We start from the raw sequence: 25,249 nt of genomic DNA, 5'->3' as shown, positions 1-25,249 counted from the left end.
ATGGCGGACAGAAGACGACGAAGGCCATCTGAAGGCGAGAGTGAAGACGAAACCGAAGAAACAAGCGGGACTAAGAAAGCTGAAACGCGTCGATCTGAATGTGTAAGCCTCAGAAATAGCTATAGATAGCTTGTTTTGTTGACAGAGTCCTTCCTGTTTGAATCACGGCACAAATATTTGTGGAATCCAGTATTTTCTGACGATTTTGGTTTGCACGAGGCCGGTGCTTTTCCTACGCTTTGACTTTAGGAAAATGTATCAATTTACTCTTTCTATGAACCACAAATTAATAACATATCACAAGTGAATGACTGAAACTTGTTTGGGACATCGCTAGTATTTTATGCACGGAAAGTATTGGGTTGCACGGGCAGGAAAAAGCCTGATTGTTTCTATGTTTGTCAAGTTTCAGCGATAAATTTATATCTTTCATTGATCAATTCCGTAGTCCCATTAGTATCAGAATATCGTAATTACATTTTATTATTGTGAAAAGTAAGGGATGCGTTGTATGTGAATAATACTAAAAACATGCGGGGTTAATAAAAGTGGACCCCAGTAAAAGCCTGAGTTACGTATATCTCGGATTGCATTCCGATGGATTTCTACTTAGCTAGACTCACCTGACCATTAGTCGACCACAGAATATAGTTTTTGACTGTTTTAATCTGAATATATATTTTTCAATGATTTCAATAATTGTTGTGTAGACAAACAGGAGAGACATACTATGAACATTTTCAGCTATGTTAGATCACATACAGTTGTTAAATTACTGGCAGTGACACCAATGTAATGGCAGATTATTGACGAAAGTCACAGACTATGCTCGAACAACCCATTAAAATATAGATATATCAGGGATCAGCCTGAGTTCCTTTGTGGTAATGTGGGCCATTATTTTGGTTTGTACTGTATTTTGTAAAATATGTCAAATCCGCATTTGATGCAATATTTCTCTTTCAAATAAGGTAATTTGTGATTTTGAAAAAAAACTTTCCTGGCCATAGATGAACCAAAATTGTGAATTATACACTTCCCACTCCACAGGGGCCTTAGAGGTGGGGCCAAAAGTGGTCAAATTGACTCGGATTTCAAAAACCTTCTTTTCAACACCCAGATGCGGTAGGATCAAATACTCTTCATGAATGGAAGCATCTTCAGGTGCTTTACCAAAATTGTGAATTTCATGGCCACGTGGTCTCACATTTCTTGGTAGGGAGGGGGTAAAGTTTACTTTAGTTTATATAGGAAAAATGGACTTTTTAGTATAATTTCTTTAATTTCCATTGGCAATTTTTCAAACTTGATTAGATTATTTATAAGTAAAGGCGGACGACTTGATGGTATGCCCATATTGATCCTAACTGACCCCAAAGGGGCTGATGGATGGGGCCAGTAGGGGTCAAATTGACTTAAATGTCAAAAATCTTGTTTTCAACACCCAGGTATGGTAGAATTAAAAGCTGTATATGAATGGAAGCATCTTCAAGTGTTTAAATAACCAAAAATGTGTCTCACATTTCTTCCTGGGAAGGAAGTTTTTTTTTAACTTTACAGTAATTTTCATAGAAAATTGTATTTTTGAGCATAACATTGATTATTTCCCTCTGGAAATAACTTTATCAGAATTATTAGTATAGGATGACAGTTTTGATGGTATGCATGTATTTACACTGTCTATATTCAGTGTCACAATTTCTGTTTCATGACTCTTGAAAACTACCTTTTAACCTTGTTATTCAATATTGCATATCTCATGTGACATTCAAGGCCGCTAGACCTCTTTGTTATTTATTTCTTTCCACGCATATAAGAATATCAAATAAGTGACAGACACATGTACCTTGTCATATGGCCTGAGCACCTGACTATTTCAAAACCTTTAGAGAGAACACTTTGCATTGTCAGGTGATTTAGTATACTGGAGTAAGCATAATGTTGTTTCAGATTATTTTGTAAAAACATCAAAGCTTTCAAGGAAATTTCATTTTCATACATAAGAACTCACTGACCCCATACTAGGGGTGACTATTTAGTCCTAAAAAGCTATCACGATAATATTTCAGTTGTAAACTTACTACATGTATGGTGATATTATTGTGATAATCAAGTGACTATTGCGATACTACCACGATAATTTTTTCTACCTTTAAAATAAGTTTTCTAACCTAGTGAAGTCACTCAGTTCAGTTAAGCAAATGCTAAAACTGAAAAAGAAATTCACATTTTTTCAAACAATTAAGTAAACATTTGTGACACTTTACTATATTTTCATAATATTTTTCTTTTACATAAACATGCTATTCTGTGATATTTGTTGTGAAACTCATCACACAAATGGATTATTTTTTCATATAAGCCTTAGTTTTACAATAAATTTAGTATAACTCCTCAATATTTCACACTTGTTTGATGTTTTAATAGGTAATTAATTGATTCAACATTCATGTGATTATTTGGTTTTGACCGTAGGTTTGGCACACTTCACACGTTGTTGGCAGAGTCATGTCGAAAAATATATTATAACTTTAGTAACTAAAGGTAGGATAATACAGCTTTTTACAAAATGAAGATGCCTTTTATTTTAATTTTAATTTCACATACAGTAGTGTAATTGGGATCAGTTTTGTGACACTTTGTCACTAATTTTCACATTACGAAAACGCTGTCCTACTGCTGTTTTTTGCCATTTTATTGGGAACATTTTTCAAAATGCTGCTACCTTCCGCCATGTTTTTTATGGAAATGGGTCATTCCAAGGAAGGGTCTAAGACATGGACCTGGAATTAAAGAAGTCACTGTCTCCCCTACTATATAGTTTGTAGATTTAATTAGATCATATTGGAAAAACAATATAAACTCTCATCGATATATCAACTTGTCCTTAAAATTTTGTTTCCATTCTTAGTAGGTGATCATGCTGTTCTTGTATTTAGTGTTACCCCATCAAGGTGCCGAAGACACTTTCATAAATGAATGAAGGCATGCAGCCATTCGGCTATTAACTCAGAGAAAAATCTTGTTGTCAAGTAGTTTTATTGTTAAGTTATAAAACTGTTGTTAACAACGGATAGCTGGCATTCAAGCACAATATTTATTTGTAACCCCAGTAAATACTAGCCACAATATACCACTTGAGTGGAGAGAAATTCTCTTTAGCTCGAGCGGTTGAGCATCAGACTAGTAAGCCAGAGGTCCCGGGATCGATTCCTTGTGGAGGCATTGAAATAAATGATGACCTCTGTTACATTGGCGCCCATGTAGGGACCTGGGAATAGGACTTAGCCATGCCCCACCAGCATCACTGTAACCCCAGGAAACTTGAGGACATATTGTTTCCTGGAGAGGGAATATGTAATAAATAATGACCTCTGTTACCTTGGCGCCCATGTAGGGATCTGGGAATAGGACTTAGCCAAGCCCCACCAGCATCACTGTAACCCCTGGAAACTTGAGGATGCATTGTTTCCTGGAGAGGGAATATGTAATAAATAATGACCTCTGTTACATATTGACCTGAAAATATCCTATTGACTTATTACATTGACAAAATAATCTCTGTAAATCCAGTAATGTGTTGACACAACTTATAGTTTATATCAACATATGAGTTTACTTTGATATACAGTACATAAGTGGTAAATGAATAGTAGAAACCAGCAAACATATAAATCAGAAGGTTTAATAAGTAACAATTCTAGAGAAGCCATGTGGAAAATCAGAAATCAGGATGTGGTGATTTGAGAAAATAGATATCAGATAAAATGAACTGTGAATCTTATCACTGTATGTAAAGATTGAATTTGTTACTTTGTAAATACATACTAAACTATTCTCCTACTTTGATTACAGGAGAGTGAAGGAGAGGGGCCAGTTGATGGAGGAGGTATGCTTTTATATTTAACACAATTAACTCAATTTATAAATGTCATTTTAATAACTTTAAAATTTTCATAAATGAAAGTGGTAATTAAATGTGAATATCATACAATATACTTATATATGTGAGATTACAGAACTCTGTCCAGTGGCTTGTCAGATGCATAATTTAATTTTTTTTTTTACAACATTCAAAATGCATTATATATGATAGTATGATATTTCTGAATTCACTTTACGTAGTAAACTGGCAGAAGAAATCTCCCAGTTAGGTAAACTGGCTTAAGAAATCTCCCGGTTAAGGAAAGTGTGTATAGAATATTGTATATTAATATGTTGACAAACAGCTTAGGATGTAATTTAACTCTGAATGAATTTTTTTTCATTCCATCGTCATGCTATTGAAAATAAAGAAAAACATTAATTGTAATCAGCATATTTATTGAAATGCCAATTTTTGTTTGTTGCAGATAATTCTGAATATGAAAGTGCGAATGAGGATAATGATGAAGAATATGATGATGATGATGTGAGTTGATAAAAATGTCTGAAATGATGAAAAATGAAGAATGAGATATTAGTGTCAAAATTTCATTTGCACAATATATGTAACTTTTTAAAATATTGGGATATTCACATTGATTTCTAAAGGGTTTATTGATTTGATTATTCCTGTAGGAGAGATATGTATCCTAAAAGTTCCTAGAAATATGACCATTTTTTTTTCACAGGATGAATATACTGATGATGATGATGACGATGATGACGATGAAGATGATGAAACAGCAACCTATGATGGTAGTGTGATTGTGGAAAGTTTAGGAGAGGGAGAGGAAAGGCAGAGTGGAGATGGAGAGGTAGGTTTAATTTCACTGTGGCAAGTATGATCTATCTCTAAGGATGATACACAACTAAGTTACATCATTTTAATGTAAAGCTTCATACAGATATACATAACTAATGTCATATGTTGTAATGTGAAGTTTCATTGTAAAATCTAGTTGTAATATTAATCTTGATATTTTGATTAGAGCTACAAAACATGATTCCTTCGTTTAGTGATCAGTTTATCATAAATCTGTATGGTAGTGAACAGTTAATCATAAATCTGTATGGTGGTGAACAGTTAATCATAAATCTGTATGGTGGTGAACAGTTAATTATAAATCTGTATGGTAGTGAACAGTTAATTATAAATCTGTATGGTAGTGAACAGTTAATTATAAATCTGTATGGTAGTGAACAGTTATATAAATCTGTATGGTGGTGAACAGTTAACTATAAATCTGTATGGTAGTGAACAGTTATATAAATCTGTATGGTAGTGAACAGTTATATAAATCTGTATGGTGGTGAACAGTTATATAAATCTGTATGGTGGTGAACAGTTAATCGTAAATCTGTATGGTAGTGAACAGTTAATCATAAATCTGTATGGTAGTGAACAGTTCATCATAAATCTGTATGATAGTGAACAGTTAATGATAAATCTGTATGGTAGTGAACAGTTAATTATAACAGTTAACCATAAATCTGTATGGTGGTGAACAGTTAACTATAAATCTGTATGGTAGTGAACAGTTAATCATAAATCTGTATGGTAGTGAACAGTTAATCATAAATCTGTATGGTATTGAACAGTTAATCATAAATCTGTATGGTAAACAGTTCATCATAAATCTGTATGGTAGTGAACAGTTAATCATAAATCTGTATGGTGGTGAACAGTTAATCGTAAATCTGTATGGTGGTGAACAGTTATATAAATCTGTATGGTGGTGAACAGTTATATAAATCTGTATGGTGGTGAACAGTTATATAAATCTGTATGGTGGTGAACAGTTCATCATAAATCTGTATTGGTATTGAACAGTTAATCATAAATCTATATGGTGATGAACAGTTCATCATAAATCTGTATGGTAGTGAACAGTTCATCATAAATCTGTATGGTAGTGAACAGTTCATCATAAATCTGTATGGTGGTGAACAGTTAATCATAAATCTGTATGGTAGTGAACAGTTAATCATAAATCTGTATGGTAGTGAACAGTTAATCATAAATCTGTATGGTAGTGAACAGTTAATCATAAATCTGTATGGTAGTGAACAGTTCATCATAAATCTGTATGGTAGTGAACAGTTAATCATAAATCTGTATGGTGGTGAACAGTTAATCATAAATCTGAAACAGTTATATAAATCTGTATGGTGGTGAACAGTTTATCATAAATCTGTATGGTGGTGAACAGTTAATCATAAATCTGTATGGTAGTGAACAGTTAATCATAAATCTGTATGGTGGTGAACAGTTAATCATAAATCTGTATGGTAGTGAACAGTTAATCATAAATCTGTATGGTAGTGAACAGTTAATCATAAATCTGTATGGTAGTGAACAGTTAATCATAAATCTGTATGGTGATGAACAGTTAATCATAAATCTGTATGGTAGTGAACAGTTAATTATAAATCTGTATGGTGGTGAACAGTTATATAAATCTGTATGGTGGTGAACAGTTAATCATAAATCTGTATGGTGGTGAACAGTTAATCATAAATCTGTATGGTAGTGAACAGTTAATCATAAATCTGTATGGTGGTGAACAGTTAATCATAAATCTGTATGGTAGTGAACAGTTAATCATAAATCTGTATGGTAGTGAACAGTTAATCATAAATCTGTATGGTAGTGAACAGTTAATGATAAATCTGTATGGTGGTGAACAGTTAATCATAAATCTGTATGGTAGTGAACAGTTAATCATAAATCTGTATGGTAGTGAACAGTTAATCATAAATCTGTATGGTAGTGAACAGTTAATCATAAATCTGTATGGTAGTGAACAGTTATATAAATCTGTATGGTAGTGAACAGTTATATAAATCTGTATGGTAGTGAACAGTTATATAAATCTGTATGGTAGTGAACAGTTATATAAATCTGTATGGTGATGAACAGTTAATCATAAATCTGTATGGTGGTGAACAGTTATATAAATCTGTATGGTGATGAACAGTTATATAAATCTGTATGGTAGTGAACAGTCATAAATCTGTATGGTGGTGAACAGTTATATAAATCTGTATGGTAGTGAACAGTTATATAAATCTGTATGGTGGTGAACAGTTATATAAATCTGTATGGTAGTGAACAGTTATATAAATCTGTATGGTAGTGAACAGTTAATTATAAATCTGTATGGTGGTGAACAGTTAATTATAAATCTGTATGGTAGTGAACAGTTAATCATAAATCTGTATGGTAGTGAACAGTTAATCATAAATCTGTATGGTAGTGAACAGTTAATCATAAATCTGTATGGTGGTGAACAGTTAATCATAAATCTGTATGGTAGTGAACAGTTATATAAATCTGTATGGTAGTGAACAGTTATATAAATCTGTATGGTGATGAACAGTTATATAAATCTGTATGGTAGTGAACAGTTAATTATAAATCTGTATGGTAGTGAACAGTTATATAAATCTGTATGGTAGTGAACAGTTATATAAATCTGTATGGTAGTGAACAGTTAATCATAAATCTGTATGGTAGTGAACAGTTATATAAATCTGTATGGTAGTGAACAGTTATATAAATCTGTATGGTAGTGAACAGTTATATAAATCTGTATGGTAGTGAACAGTTAATCATAAATCTGTATGGTAGTGAACAGTTAATCATAAATCTGTATGGTAGTGAACAGTTATATAAATCTGTATGGTGGTGAACAGTTAATTATAAATCTGTATGGTGGTGAACAGTTAATCATAAATCTGTATGGTAGTGAACAGTTAATCATAAATCTGTATGGTAGTGAACAGTTAACTATAAATCTGTATGGTTACAGAAGGTTCTTTGCCCTTCCTCAAAGAGGTGTGAAATTAATATTTAGATATATTAAGATTCCAAATTGTGTTACTGTTATAGTCCTTGTATGGAACAAGTCATATTTATACAAATGCTTTAGTGTCTAGGAATACTCTTACTGTTATTTAACAGGCATTTGATGTATGAAACAATTTATTCTTTGATGCTATCAAATATTATACAAATATTCAGACTTAACTTTTAAAAGTTCAAAATATTATTTATTGTCAAACCTGATTAAACATGTCACTGATAAACAGGAACAGCCAAAGGAGGAAGTGGATGATGACGAGGATCGGAAAAATCCCGCCTTTGTACCCAGAAGGGGAGCTTTCTACGAGCACGACATGAGAATTTCCATGGAGGATTCGGTCACAGAGGAAGATCAGCAAAGGTAACTGCTGTTAAGTCTAAAACAATTGTTTTGTGTTCCTCTTAATCTAGCATTTGAGTCAATCCCAAGGCAATTTAAGACTGGAATTTTCCAAAGTTCAAACATAATTGAAACAATTCTTTAGTATGTGCCTCAGCATTTTTAAGTCGTCTTGGACAAAATGTCATAGACCTCCTTTTATGGTTGCCTTTTGTCCAGGATTATGTATTGTCCATCATGAACAATCAACTTTTTTTGACTTCTGAATAACCCCTCCACCAATTCAATGTCAATTTCAAAAATCTTATGAATAATGAATTTTCTGACCTCAGGGCCATGTTTCCCTGAGAGAAGGGGTAAAATTTGGTTAAGTTCATAAAAGAAACTTTATTTTTCAGCATAACTTGTTTCAGTTCAAACATGGTTTAAATCTTAGGCATGGGATGGCAGTTGATGTTACATACATTTTACATTGCATTATGTGTACGATGTTGTACAAATTATCTTAATTTGAGGATTATTTCCAGGAAATATGCCACAAGAACAGTGACATTATTTAAAGAATTCATTTGATCATTAAGGCTTTTGGGTCGCTTTGTTAATCTTAATACAAAGATTGTTTTGTTTGTAGGAAAATATTTTAGTACAAATCTTGATCAGTTATGACTGTATGATAATTATAGGCCAAAGAAGAAGCTATGGAAAGATGATGGGAAGTGGTACCATGACCGATTCCGTGAGGATCAACAAGCTCCCAAGTCCCAGGAAGAGCTTATCACAATGTACGGCTATGATATCAGGCAGTATGACAAACCCCCGGATGCACCAAAGATGAACAATAGGCCAAGGTAGGTGAAATTTACAATAGAAGTAGGTCACTTACTTTGAAATGTTCTAGGTTAATTCAACGTAAAGTAGTAACAGATCAGTGGGTACGCTGTGCTGCTTTGAAGTCTTTAAGGGATAGAGGTATTATTTTGTATCAACAATCCCCTTCAGTATTAGTTTCACAGGAGTCTGTTTACATTTTTACTTTCTATGGTCTATACCTTTCATACAGTTGTGTTTCCATTGAAAAGTGTTTTCTTTCTTCCTGTGTTTTTTAACTTCCCAGAGATTTTTAAGATAAATCTCTTTCAACGTTGTATGATATTGAAATATGTGTTGTGAATTGACTGTCATCTGAAATTTGTTTCCTTATTGTTATATTGGGATACAAAATAAACAGTATTTACAATTTAGCATTTCGAGAATTTTGAAACGATGGCTGCTATCATGTTAGTCATTAAGATTGTTAGACTGGTTGAACCTGTAAGAGAAATGCCAGGTACAGATTGGGACTAGAGCTGATCTGTGGATTATTTGGCACAAGCAGTTTTAGGGGCCCAGTGGTAGTTGTCAAACTAAGTCATCAGTTTCAACTGGGATACAAAATAGTAGTTATTACGCAATATTACTATGTAAAATATATTTCTAAGAGAAGTAACTTTTACAGAGGAAAATTCATAGATAATGAATACTCTTTTGGCATTTCATTTTCATATTAATATATCGGCATTCAACAGTTATGTGTAGTGGATAGATAGATGTGGAAACTGGGAAATCCATTTTCTTGTTGGAGATCTGTCGAGCCAAAACGACTTGTTTTTTAATGGAAATGAAATTTCTATAAAAGAATTATTAACGTATAAGGAACCAATGAAATCTTTGCTCAATCTTTGCTCAATATCACATCCCTTGGATGCATTGGGTCTGCTTTCAAGCGGAATCTCCTTAAGAGTGACAATTTCTGAGACTTTTGAAATTTCCAGTAACATATATTTAATGGAAGCTAATTAAACGATCCTTCTTGTGCTCAAATCAAACAATGTTGTATTGTTACGTTTATATTCAACCGTGACATGGTCTGTTCCAACGATGGCACTGGTCCTAGAACTTTTACATAGCATCATCAAGTTATTATCCTGATTGCATTTGGGTGGTCATTGGTTAAAGTCAGAGGTCAAAAGATCTTTTGGAATAAAAAGTTGGTGTATAAGATACACTCAACCTCAATAGATTTAATTCATGTAGCGTTGCATCGTGGTAGCCATCAGTCAAGGTTAAAGGTCAAAGTTCACATCTTGGTAGCCATCAGTCAAGGTCAAAGGTCAATAGTCATCGTTGATTGCTTTTGGAAAAAAAAGCTTTTTTACCTGAGACAAATGTAAAACGATCAATATTTCCAGGCAAAACCAATACTTTGCTTTGTTTTGAGGATATTTCCAGTTTTACATGTTAACTGAGTCAATGTTAATCCATTCTTCACATTTTTATTCACCAGGGGTCGAAGATCTGATCAGAAAGCTAGGCTACAAGATTTTGTTTCTGATCGCCCGCCATCTCGACGTTCTCCACAAAACGATTTTATACAGAGTAAAAACAACTACAACAACCAGGAAAGAGATTTAAGAAACAACAGATATAACAACAACAGGGGGCGCGGTGGTAACAGCGACAACACTTACCGCGAAAATAACAACAACAGGGGCCGCGGTGGTAACGGTGACAACACTTACCGCGAAAATACCAGCCGCTCGTTTAATCGCTCGTCATCGACTGAAATAGATGAGGAACGCTTCACAGCTGGTAAAGAAAGAGTATATTCCCGCGGTCAGGACAGAGGACCTGAGAGGAATGCCTCCAATCAAGGTAGGGGCACAGACAGGAATTATTCCAATCAGGATAGGGGCCCTGACAGAGGTTACTCGAATCAGGATAGAGGCCCTGACAGGAGTTACTCAAATCAGGATAGGGGGCCTGAGAGGAATTACTCGAATCAGGATAGGGGCCCTGACAGGAATTATTCAAACCAGGATAGGGGACCTGACAGGAATTATTCAAACCAGGATAGGGGACCTGACAGGAATTATTCAAACCAGGAAAGGGGCCAAGACAGAGATCATGACTATCCTGGAGGTAATGACCGTAGCTATTCTAAAGGCCAAGATCGTGGATATTCCGGACAGGAGAGGGGAAATCGATACAGAAATAGTCCTAGTGATAGAGTGGAGGCCAGGAATGATCAGAACCAGTCACGATCAAGGGATCCAGAGTACAATCAGGGTAGACAGAGAGAACCTCATAGGTACGAAAGGCGTGAACGTGGAGGGGTTTCATCAAGGGCAGGACTCCGAGGTCGGAGCAGACGTGGACGTGGTGGAGACTTCGATCAAGATGAACGTGGATCTCGTTCATACTCTGACATGAGAGACAATGTGACTTCTAATCGCGGTAATAAATTTCCTCCACGGTTCCAGAAACATGCATCAAGAGATTACAGTGATCTGTTGGACGAATATGGCTACCACGAAGGTGAACTTTTCCGAACAACTATCACAACCGAACCTGCAACGAAAGTGGTTGACACAACAGTCAAAGATCCCAATCCTTTAGATCAGGTATCCACACGTACACATCATGATTTAACTGACAAAGACACAGTTCAAAATGTTAACATAGTTATATCAAACACTGGAGAGCGTAAATCTTACTCCAAAGATAGGAGAGCTCGGGATCGAGCTGTAGGGAAGACGAGAGTTCAGGACGATGCTATCAATGCTGTTGTTCAGGGAACAATGAATGTGAATCTACAAGGCTCGGAACAAGGTGTAGATACCACTGAGATACCGTCTAAGACAGGTAAGTCAAGTAGATGTGTGATAAGAGAGGTAACACATCTGCCAGTGTGTTTAGAAAATGATTGTCCTTCATTCTAGTACATTTTTTGTTTCGTCATAACAAAGGGTAAAGTTTGTCCTAGAATTTTTTTTATGTTAATTTGACTTTTCAGTTTGTGCAGTCAAGACAAATTATATATATATTTACAGAAGTTGTGGTTTTTTATGTAAAATCTGGTAACCCGCACATGTCTTTACTGTGAATTCTCTATGTTGATTTTGTAAAATTTTCCTCCCAGATTTTCAAGCAGTGTAATATATCTATCATAACAGAAAAACAAGGTTTTAAATCAGTTCACAGTGTTGGATTTCATTTTTATTCAGAAAATCATTTTCAGGGTTTGTAAATGTAATGAACCCTTTATATGACTTTTTCTAACACTTAGTTTCTACAGGTGAAAGCACATCTCCAAAGTCCTTTGAGCAGAAACAAAACTACAACAAGGTGCCGAAGTCAGCTGTCGGCAAACAGACTGACGCAGGAGGTCAACAAGGGCGATCTAAACGATACTCTTCACAGAGACAGCGGGCAGGACAGGAGGCGGGGTTTACTGAGCAGGCCCCACCCCAAACAACTTTTGCTGATAGTAAGACTACTGTTAGCAAGACTCCTGCCTCAGTTTCAAGCCAGAATGCCAAGTTTTACAAACCTCCCTCACCAGGTAAAGAAAGTTGTATTTAAATATTGTTTATCTGTGGTTGATAAGGATAGAATGAGCAATAAGTAATGGTTCAAAGCCTATTAATTACTACAGAGTTAATGCTCTTTGTTAATTTTTTGTGGCCAGAGTATTACTTTGCTTGCATCCTAACTAGGATAATGAAAGATGGTGTATACATCAGTCGTACTAAGACAAACGCAAGTGCACCAAACTTAGGACTGCAACTCCTTAATTACAGAGTTAATGCCCTTTGTTACAAGTTTGAATCTGGACCATAACTTAACTTGTATTTTTACAAGAAGAATAGAACTTGTTGTATACATTGGTCATACTAAGGACAGTGTGCAGTGAACCAAAGTCAAGGCTCCCAACCCCTTTATTACAGAGTTATTGCCCTTTTGTAATTCTTGTTTTTCATTGAATTTGTTTTCAGGGATCATTCAACAGTTTCACTGATACTTTTGTTTTAAATGGCTGACAGCCAAACTTTTACAAACTTTTACACTGGTGTGGTGATATCCCTGTCCACACAGCTATGGGATCACCCTGTAAAGTATGTGACAGATAAATGATTTTTATCTAAAAATGCTTCTTATCATTAATAATGAGGAATACATCATTGTTATCTTTGCAGGCTTTGTGAAGCAGGAGGGTCCAGGAGCACCTACCTTTCAACCAACAATGTTACGCACCCCAATGACTTTCCCCATACCAGGTAAGCTGTCATATGATTCTGTCATATTAAATCTTCACCACCAAAACAGTCAAACAAATGTAAACACTTTGATGAAAATGATTTACTTTTACATAACATACATCTCACTTTCCAATGTGGCACTTACAAAAACTTTGGTGACTTTGATTTAAGCATATCAGAACTGGCATCATCTTTATACCACTCATGACACTAAAATAGTGATAGTGAATGCCTCTTCTATCTCGTATCTCATTTTACACCACATGTACAAAACTTGAAATACTTATGTGATAAATAAGTTTTTTCTGCCATATCTGGTTATAACAATACCCCTTTTCAAATTTAACATAAGGAAAATATCGCAAGTTGTGATTATTTTGAAATTTATTTCTGAATATTTACTACATATTTTTAGAAAATAAAAAATCTCTTTACAGCATCAACAGGAGGTATTACTGCTCAGCCACCTCAAGTGTTTGTACCACCCAGGACTTCAGGGCCCCCAGTCACCATGACAACAGGCATGCAGATGCAGCCCCAACAGTTTATCAACACGGGAATGATGTATGGTGCACCTCCGGCTCCGTTTCCTGTAGCCCCTGGTCTTGTTCCAATGCAAGGAAACGTTCCCATACAGGGAAATGTTCCCATTCGAGGAAATGTACCCATTCAAGGAAATGTCCCTATACAGGGCTTCCCTTCTCCTCCTGCAGTTTCCACAACTCAACCTCCCCCTCCACCACAGACACAGCAAGTACAGGTATAGACATTTAGTCTTCATTTACTGATAACATCTGATACAGGTAAAGCAACATGTCTTAATTGTCTCATTGTTTTCAGCTGATTTGGATACAAGGTATAAAGTATCCAGAGAGAGGTACATGCCGTGAGAGAAAATCTAGTGCATTAGTTTGCAGATATTCTGCTGGAGTATTGTCCTACTGAACCTCAAGTGAAGATCTGAGATGAATGGTTCAATGTTCAACCAGTGGCGGATTGTGTGTCCTGGGAAGCTGAGAAATTCATTACTTTGAAATGGTCGTGTCCTTGTGCAGGACACTTTACACCAATTGCTGTGCACAACATCTGATAGGCCTCCCACATGTTGTTCATTGAAGTAGCCACCAGCTATTTCATGGAGACCCTGACCTAAAATTATCCTAGCTGTTTATGGGGCGATAAACCTAGTAGACAAACAAGCAGAAATCCCCGGAAATAAATAAATTACCTTGGTCACTTTATTAATGTTTTGTAAATTGACAATAACTTCAGTTTTTCACATATTTTCCTGCATTTCAAGTTCTAAAAGTTGACAAGTATGTATTATAATATCACATGACTTAAGTTTCCTCATTTTGTCAAAACAGCTGCCATTTGTTTGGTTCTGATCCTGTAAAGTATTGTCTGTTAAGATATTAGTCATTTTTCTATTCACAATTTGGTTCCAGTTTGGTATTCAGTTAGGTATAATACTGCAAACACACTTGTGATTCTTCACAGGACTTCAGTGCTAATTATATTTTCTCACAAAAGACCTGTCTGGGTGTGTCTCTTATTTGGTTGAAATTTTGATCTTGTCACATTTAAATAAGATTTTGTGCATAAATTTATTATGGCACTGTAAATGCTACTGCTTCTGTTCCAATCAAATAAAATTGTATTGCCAGGATGGTTTACACAAATTATACAATAGATTATAATAAGATAAATAGTGGTGATATACAAATTATATAGTAGACTATGATAGATAAATAGTGATGATATACAAATTATATAGTAGACTATAATAAGATAAATAGTGATGATATACAAATTATATAATAGACTATGATAAGATAAATAGTGATGATATACAAATTATATAGTAGACTATAATAAGATAAATAGTGATGATATACAAATTATATAGTAGACTATGATAGATAAATAGTGATGATATACAAATTATATAGTAGACTATAATAAGATAAATAGTGGTGATATACAAATTATATAATAGACTATGATAGATAAATAGTGATGATATACAAATTATATAATAGACTCTGATAGATAAATAGTGATGATATACAAATTATATAATAGACTATAATAAGATAAATAGTGATGATATACAAATTATATAGTAGACTATAATAGATAAATAGTGATGATATACAAATTATATAGTAGACTATCATAATAAGATAAATAGTGATGATATACAAATTATATAATAGACTATGATAGATAAATAGTGATGATATACAATTTATATATATATAATAAGATAAATAGTGATGATATACAAATTATATAATAGACTATGATAGATAAATAGTGATGATATACAAATTATATAGTAGACTATAATAAGATAAATAGTGATGATATACAAATTATATAGTAGACTATAATAGATAAATAGTGATGATATACAAATTATATAGTAGACTATAATAAGATAAATAGTGATGATATACAAATTATATAGTAGACTATAATAGATAAATAGTGATGATATACAAATTATATAGTAGACTATAATAAGATAAATAGTGATGATATACAAATTATATAGTAGACTATGATAAGATAAATAGTGATGATATACAAATTATATAGTAGACTATAATAAGATAAATAGTGATGATATACAAATTATATAGTAGACTATGATAGATAAATAGTGATGATATACAAATTATATAATAGACTATGATAGATAAATAGCGATGATATACAAATTATATAATAGACTATAATAAGATAAATAGTGATGATATACAAATTATATAATAGACTATCATAATAAGATAAATAGTGATGATATACAAATTATATAATAGACTATGATAGATAAATAGTGATGATATACAAATTATATAATAGACTATAATAAGATAAATAGTGATGATATACAAATTATATAATAGACTATAATAAGATAAATAGTGATGATATACAAATTATATAATAGACTATGATAGATAAATAGTGATGATATACAAATTATATAATAGACTATAATAAGATAAATAGTGATGATATACAAATTATATAATAGACTATCATAATAAGATAAATAGTGATGATATACAAATTATATAATAGACTATGATAGATAAATAGTGATGATATACAAATTATACAATAGACTATGATAAGATAAATTGTGATGATATACATAATCGTTCAAATTAGGAATTTAGTCTGCTGTTGAGCTTGGTCTCTTATTAAAAGTCACATCACAATACAAACTAAATCCTGTGTATAAATAATTTTGTCAATATGTCAGATGTAACACAAAGTTTGTCAATATGTCAGATGTAACACAAAGTTTGTCAATATGTCAGATGTAACACAAAGTTTGTCAATATGTCAGATGTAACACAAAGTTTGTCAATATGTCAGATGTAACACAAAGTTTGTCAATATGTCAGATGTAACACAAAGTTTGTCAATATGTCAGATGTAACACAAAGTTTGTCAATATGTCAGATGTAACACAAAGTTTGTCAATATGTCAGATGTAACACAAAGTTTGTCAATATGTCAGATGTAACACAAAGTTTGTCAGTATGTCAGATGTAACACTTCATGCTAACGTTGGGATTGGCATGAAGATATTAATGAGGGTTTATCAGAAAACAAAATTAGATCAGTTTGTGCATCCTAATAAAATAGTACCGGTGATCAATATAAACGTAAATAGTCCTGGTGATCAATATAGATAAACGTAAATAGTCCTGGTGATCAATATAGATAAACGTAAATAGTCCTGGTGATCAATATAGATAAACGTAAATAGTCCTGGTGATCAATATAGATAAACGTAAATAGTCCTGGTGATCAATATAGATAAACGTAAATAGTCCAGGACTCCCTGCCTACAAGTAATCAAAGGTCAAGGCTGCAGTGGAATGGCAGACAACAATTATTTCATTATGGGGATGTACTTCACAAATCTGACAAAGTGAGACAGACACAAATCTGACAAAGTGAGACAGACACAAATCTGACAAAGTGAGACAGACACAAATCTGACAAAGTGAGACAGACACAAATCTGACAAAGTGAGACACACAGGGATGTACTTCACAGATCTGACAAAGTGAGACAGACACAAATGTGACAAAGTGAGACAGACACAAATGTGACAAAGTGAGACAGACAGGGATGTACTTCACAGATCTGACAAAGTGAGACAGACACAAATCTGACAAAGTGAGACAGACACAAATATGACAAAGTGAGACAGACACAAATATGACAAAGTGAGACACACGATGTACTTCACAAATGTGACAAAGTGAGACAGACACAAATCTGACAAAGTGAGACAGACACAAATCTGACAAAGTGAGACACACGGGGATGTACTTCACAAATCAGATAAAGTGACACACACGGGGATGTACTTCACAAATCTGACAAAGTGAGACAGACACAAATCTGACAAAGTGAGACAGACACAAATATGACAAAGTGAGACACACGGGGATGTACTTCACAAATCTGACAAAGTGAGACAGACACAAATCTGACAAAGTGAGACACACAGGGATGTACTTCACAAATCTGACAAAGTGAGACAGACACAAATGTGACAAAGTGAGACACACAGGGATGTACTTCACAGATCTGACAAAGTGAGACAGACACAAATCTGACAAAGTGAGACAGACACAAATCTGACAAAGTGAGACAGACACAAATCTGACAAAGTGAGACAGACACAAATCTGACAAAGTGAGACAGACACAAATCTGACAAAGTGAGACACACAGGGATGTACTTCACAAATCTGACAAAGTGAGACACACAGGGATATACTTCACAAATCTGACGAAGTGAGACAGACACAAATCTGACAAAGTGAGACACACAGGGATGTACTTCACAAATCTGACAAAGTGAGACAGACAGGGATGTACTTCACAAATCTGACAAAGTGAGACAGACACAAATGTGACAAAGTGAGACACACGGGGATGTACTTCACAGATCTGACAAAGTGAGACAGACACAAATCTGACAAAGTGAGACACACAGGGATGTACTTCACAAATCTGACAAAGTGAGACAGACAGGGATGTACTTCACAAATCTGACAAAGTGAGACAGACACAAATGTGACAAAGTAAGACAGACACAAATCTGACAAAGTGAGACACACAGGGATGTACTTCACAGATCTGACAAATTGAGACAGACACAAATGTGACAAAGTGAGACACACAGGGATGTACTTCACAAATCTGACAAAGTGAGACAGACAGGGATGTACTTCACAAATCTGACAAAGTGAGACAGACACAAATTTACTTATCCTTCTTGTTTACAGTCACAACAAGGAGAGGTGTACCGGGGAGGGACAACATACTACCCCCCAGAACTACAGCAGTTCAAGAGTCCCCCACCTGGGACCACCTACTATCCTCCTGAACTTCAATTTAAGAGTCCTCACCGCTCTCCTGTTCGTCGAGCCAAGGCTGCCATTCCTATCGTCGACCCACAGGTACATACTGTTAAAACAAATGCTTCAGCTTTCATTTTCTTGTTATTAAGAATATTTTTAACTCTATCTCAGTGGCTTAATTAATGACAAATGAATCCAAGGCAAAGGTAGTAATTGAAAATATGTTATTATTTGTTGTTAATCTGTATATGAACATTATTTAAAAAATCAATATTGACACCGCCAGAAGAAAATTGCCCTTATAGAGTTTCTGAGGAAAATATTTGTATAAACACTATCAGGAGAAATTGCATTCATAGGGTTATCAGAAAAGTCTGTAACACTACCAATTATAGAAAGATGCTGTAGAAGTACCCAGAAAAGCAGAAAGTGATAATTTGATGCTGAGTTTGATATTGATTTGAAGCTTGTCATTAGCATTATCAGTATTTATGTTATATTTCTTTCTATTTTTATTTTATTATATTTTTACTTCTATTCATTTTGTTTGAATTTTCTCATATTTTACAATCTGTTTATCCAAACCTGGATAGAATGTTTAGGAACCTCAGTCATCATAGTCAATAATTGTCATTATGTTCAATTTAGATGTAGTTTTAACATGGGTACTGGGGATTTTGAAGAATTATTGTGCAGTTACCTGTAACATTATCTCCGGCATTGTAAACAGGATTTAGATCTAACGTACCTTGAATTATCCTTTAATGACGCTGATCAAGTTGACCAAATATTGGGTCAGATTGAAATCAAAGATGGCCACTATTCTAAAAAATACCTTTGAAAATTCTCTGGTTTAAATAATTCTATCATTGCCATTGAGCTGGAAATGTTCAGAGGCAAAACAATCATTAATAATTTGTTTTCTTCTTTATTTTGAAAAATAATAACTTCTATTAAATGATTAGGTCACTTAACATTGCACGTTGGAATATTAAGTTAAGAGATTTAGTTTAAAATTTTTTTTTGAAAATGCAAGTTTAAGATAATTAGTTGAGTGTGTTATACAGCAGTATATTCATCATGTTAATAGTTTTTACATTTCCTTTTCACTAGGCTGTGAAGAAATCAGGTTCACAGGGCGAATTTGAGAGTTCACACGATTTAGAGAAATCTCCTGGAAGTCCCAGTACTCCAGAATTCTCTGATGCGAGGTCAGAGGAGTATGTAGAAGATGATGAAGAGGATTATATGGATGAAGATCCATTAGAAGGGGTTGATGCAACAAAATATCAGATTCCAGATACCTCTATAGAAAGTGTTGATTCAAAATATTCTATTAATGAACAAATAGAGAAAGAAATGCAAAACCAACAAGTGGAAACTGTTAATAAACTAGCTAGTGATTGTATAGAAAATCCTCACACTGCACTTCAAATCAATGAAAATCATCCTACAGAAAGTTCTGATACACAAAATGTTGAAAATGAAAGTAAAGAGACACAAAATGTTGTCAGTGAAAGTCCTGAAGATTCATCGTTAAAATATGTGAAATTTGAAACAGACGTGAGTAATTTAGAATCTAGTGTGGTTGAGGTTGTACCATCAGAATTATCAAGTGAGAAATTACACGTAAAACAAGAGACAGAATCAAAAGGAGATGCTTCATCGGAGGGAAAGACATCAGGGGAGGCAGGAGTTACCTCCCCTGATGTTAAGGAACAGGAAGAATCTTCCAACAAACAAGACGCCAACTAGAATGTAAACTGTGTACTTTGTAGTGTATAATGTATTATTTCCAGCCTATGGGTATGTGCATTTCTGCGTATATTGTGTAGTGAACCATTGTGGCAGTATATTTCAGTTTTAGAATGGAACAAATTCTAAATGGTACAAAACAGGAGTAAAAATGTCTGTTTATTTGGGATTTACCACTATTTGTTTTCCTGGTTTTCAAAACCTATTTTATACCAATATTGACAGAAAATGGCAACAACACTTCAGTAAAATGAAAAGTTGTTTTGGTAAAATGAAAAAAAAAATGGTTCCCTGAAAACCATCTATTGAGCAAAATCCTTTTCCATTGTGCAAAGATTGCTTCTTGTTTCAGCAGATAACAATTAAAGAAAGTAGTTAATATTGATTTTTGTTTGTTTCTTAGTTTTCTGATCCATTCAATCAAATTTTCCTTCACTAATCAAATTTTATTCTCAATCAATCGATGACTTTGTAACTTTGACTCTTTATGGTTTTCTGATCTTTATTACTCGTGGATGTCAGAAAAATAAAATTACAACTGATGTTGGTGATAAATTGAGAGGCAATTCCTGTAAATTGTTATATGGTAGTGAGTGTAACATGAAATATAATTATTCTTGTAACAATTTAGGAGATAATTTGATTACTTCACTTTTGTTCTTAATTTTTTCATACATAGCCAATTAATTGATTAATCAATTAATTAAAAAAATCAGTTGATTATATTGACTGTAGAATATTAAAAATTGTAATATCTTGAAACTGTCTTGTTATTTCATATTGTCATTTAAATCTCCTTGCAAATTATTTGAGCTTCATCTGTCAATATTTCTGTGTTTCTCGCTAACTGTGACAGTATAGTGAAAAAATAGGATTTCTTTTAAATCTTAAATACCAACAGGATATATATTTTTTTAAATCCTGTATTTTTAGAGGATAAATTGTACACTTAATTGGTTTTTATTACTCAATGGGACGATAGAAAATTGTTATACACTATCACAATAACCATGTATTTGTGTTTGTATAAAGTTGAAAAATGAAAAATCTGGAGTCATATTCTACATTCTCTTTAAGTTGAAATGGGATTATATTTATCAAATTTGGATATTGCTTTAACTGGGTGTTTAAATATGAAAAGGTGGAATTAAGTGGTTTTACAGATGTACATGTATTCAATAAAGTGATTTATAAAAAAAGAAATTCTATATATAAGGATGAAGAGGAACATCATAACATTATCACTCTATGCTTGATAGTCTCTGATTGACAAACCTAGAGTTCCCAATTCATGGGGTTGGTATTTCTATTGCCTTGCTATATTCTGGGGGTAAGAGGGAGAAGGGTGACAGGATTTTACATATGTAGGTCCGTTCTATCCTGTTATGAAACTGTGTCATCTGGAGGAGCCCTCAACAGATTTTGTTCATAGTGTCATAACATCAGTCAAGTACTACACATGATCAAATTCTGGTTTCTGTAGGACGTGGGGCATTCCTGTCTGATAGACATTATATAGTGCTATGTAGCCCCAAGTAAAATCTATTTAATGACCTTGTCACGACTGGTGTCAGTTTGATTACTGTAGTTGAGATTGTTTTATTTAGAATTTTCTGTTCCTTCCCATTAAACCATTATTATATAGGCAGCTTTGAACTCTGTCCGAGTTTTATTCAGAGCTGTCTGAAAGGTTCTGAATAGCTCCCTGCCATTTCTTTTTTGTCTGTCACTGTCAACAGTCAGAATCCTTCAGACAATGTACATTAATTAGGTTTAAATTTGTTACTATCACAGAACTTGTTCATGTATTTTGTTGGCAATAAAGGTTTTTGAGTTAAAGAGTAACAACTTGTACAGTGTAAAGAATATTTTTGATACATGCAGACTTGTACTATAATACAAAAATGTATATAATCATTCATATTTAGTTATTCATTTAAAAAAGAATAGGATTTCAAAATGTTTTTATCAGAGTAGAATTAAAATTTCAAATGTTCTGCAGTTTGCTGGCTGTAAGTCATCTGAAATTGTGTGAAAAATTACTTACACTTATTGCTAATATTAAGCAGTTTCTAGGTTGTCTCCCCTTAATACACGCATATTTACGAATAACTGAAGTTTTAGAAATATTTTGTTACAGTTAATTAACAATACTACACAAAGTTTCATGCATTTTATTTAAGATGGGAAAAGAAGCTTAGAGCATAAATAATTGATAGTCTTCTTTTCCAATAACTTCATGATTTTCATAAATAAAAATAAGAAAGAAATAGTGTTAATATAACTATATTTAATTGCGATGGAAATCTAATTCATGTATTTGGGAAACTTTCACCACAGTATTACTTGCCCTTTTGTCAGTATGGTGAATATATTAAATGTAAGAGTAATGTGTGAGGAGTGATATTGTGTCTACCAGAGCTGTTTGATGGTATCTATTTACACTCAAAGGCCACTTTCTGTTTCACGGCAGTAAGGCAGAGTTCATATAGACTTTTAGTAAAGTTCAATATTACTTTAGAAATATATATTTGGTTCCATGTTTCTAATTACTTGTAATTTAAGCATAATTCAATTTCAATTGGGAAAAAATCTAAAGTGGACAGGAATGTTATAAGTTTTGTAAAAACAGAGTTTCAGTAAAAACAGGTTCTATTGAAGCATATTTCTTAAAGTACATGAATGTATACCATATATCTATGTACACAGAAGTTTGAGTGATGTCCCTTTCTATGAAGAGTTCCTTTCTGTAAGACAGATTCAGGACTAGGTACACATTACACATCATTCTACTCCATGTAGATATTTCAGAATTCAGTGGCTGGAAAGAAACACCATAAAACTTTATCATTGTATAGGTACAATTTATCGTCACGCACAAACACAATATTATTGCCTTTTTATCCAATAATATTTCATTTGAATCAATATTATTACCAGACAACAAACATACGTGTAGGATATGATGTTTCAATACTGTAATATAGTAATATATTGTTCTAGCAATATATGTTCAAATACAATATTTTATTTACGATATTTTTTCAAAGCCACTCATGTACAACTTATGTGTCTTGTAATAAGAAAGATTATGTCACTAGTGTAATAGATCTATATTTCATGTATATAAGAAAACACATCAGTCATGCATTAAACATTAGCTTCATGACAAAGAAAGAAGAAAGTTGTTAAGAGAGGTTTAAAAAAAAAAGAAAGATTTTTTTTTTATTTGAATATATTTCTTTGTATACTGTTCTTATTTAAAGGGTCAAACATCAAATAAATGAGACCAGAAGAGAAACAGCCTCAGTCTGAATTATCTTTTGACTGACACAGTATAGCCCAGGGTCTGAAGCTTAGTTGTGGTATAACATAAATGATGAATATGTTTCCATACACTTAAATCTTGTCTCAGAAATTCCCACTTCATTGTGTAAACAGTTTATGATGATTTGTTTGCAGAGGACATATATGTAAGATAAACAGAATTTACCTTTGTCCTATTTTTGAGTTATTATGTTTGAGGGAGATTACTCTTTAACAAAAATAGTTATGTGTAAGGTATCATAACTCCTTAATGTTCAGTGTTCAATCAGTTAGCAATAAAACCAATACTGCTTCCAGTGAAATAATCCACTTCATCATCGTTTGGCGGATACTGTTGTAAAGGGAAATAACTCTTACCTGAATTATAGGTACAATGTGTATGGTAGCATACTCCCTTAAGTTTGTTGTTTAAGACGCTGTACCTATCCTGTGTTAAACAAGTTTTAATGGTAGCCTTAATGTTTTCGGCTTTGCAAGTGATTTTACCTCTGCAGGTACCATATTCCAGCACTTTTTGTTCAAAATGAAACATTTGAAATTTTGTCAATAATTACATGCCGAGATGTTCAACTTTTCCATGTTGTACTGTGTTATAATTGCATATAAAATGGATGATAAAAGATATCACACGGATTCTGAGGACTTGTTGTATTTTGAAGTTTACTGTATTTCATTTTAAAAGTTATATATTAATTATCACAAATATTTAGTCTCATCCAAAAACAAATGTACGAAAACCTGTAGTGTTTCTACAAACGCAAGCCATGGCATTCCATAGTCACCGTTTTTTGTTTTTATTATTTTTTTTTTCATTTTAAAAATCCTTCATTTCAAGAGAAATTTACCATTAGTAGGTTTTGAAATTGCTCTTCGTCCATGGTCCCAATGATTAACCACTATATCTAGATATTTTACTACTTTGTTTACTGTCAACTCTCTGTCTGGCGCTGTCATCTTCATGTGACCTTGTATTGACGTATGAACTTTTGACCTTGTAATCACATGAGACATATGCTCATATAAAGTGAAGTCACGTGACATTGTACCGACGTGTAAAGTCATGGCATTGTAATAACATGACTCATCTAATCATGTAAAGTGAAATCACATGACCTTGTAATGACCTGAATCGTTAATATCCTTTAATGACGTAGGAGTCGTGACCTTGTAATGACCTGAATCGTTAATACCCTTTAATGACGTAGGAGTCGTGACCTTGTAATGACCTGAATCGTTAATACCCTTTAATGACGTAGGAGTCGTGACCTTGTAATGACCTGAATCGTTAATACCCTTTAATGACGTAGGAGTCGTGACCTTGTAATGACCTGAATCGTTAATACCCTTTAATGACGTAGGAGTCGTGACCTTGTAATGACCTGAATCGTTAATACCCTTTAATGACGTAGGAGTCGTGACCTTGTAATGACCTGAATCGTTAATACCCTTTAATGACGTAAGAGTCGTGACCTTGTAATGACCTGAATCGTTAATACCCTTTAATGACGTAGGAGTCGTGACCTTGTAATGACCTGAATCGTTAATACCCTCTAATGACG

At 33.5% G+C, this 25,249-nt stretch overlaps 1 protein-coding gene across 2 annotated transcripts; it reads left to right on the top strand.

The window, feature by feature from the left end:
* Positions 1 to 24,323, top strand: LOC132561717 (protein CASC3-like). Of its 2 annotated transcripts, none has more exons than XM_060226419.1 (12): positions 1 to 102; positions 3,856 to 3,889; positions 4,353 to 4,411; positions 4,614 to 4,739; positions 8,017 to 8,150; positions 8,813 to 8,977; positions 10,453 to 11,810; positions 12,244 to 12,510; positions 13,145 to 13,225; positions 13,645 to 13,967; positions 18,534 to 18,707; positions 19,722 to 24,323. In XM_060226419.1, exons 1-12 carry the CDS (start codon positions 1 to 3, stop codon positions 20,361 to 20,363), a joined length of 3,465 nt encoding a protein of 1,154 aa, XP_060082402.1. In that variant the 3' UTR covers positions 20,364 to 24,323. The 2 variants fall into 2 exon arrangements, with proteins under 2 accessions (XP_060082402.1, XP_060082401.1); XM_060226418.1 differs by having other exon boundaries at positions 12,235 to 12,510.
* Positions 24,324 to 25,249: the final 926 nt, after the last annotated feature.

Source organism: Ylistrum balloti, unplaced genomic scaffold (assembly GCF_031769215.1).
Source record: "Ylistrum balloti isolate Yb309-2 unplaced genomic scaffold, AGI_CSIRO_Ybal_v1 Utg371268, whole genome shotgun sequence".
Lineage (NCBI taxonomy): Eukaryota > Metazoa > Mollusca > Bivalvia > Pectinida > Pectinidae > Ylistrum > Ylistrum balloti.
Note: the sequence above shows the minus strand (reverse complement) of the source record. Positions and strands in the feature narration are given on the sequence as shown.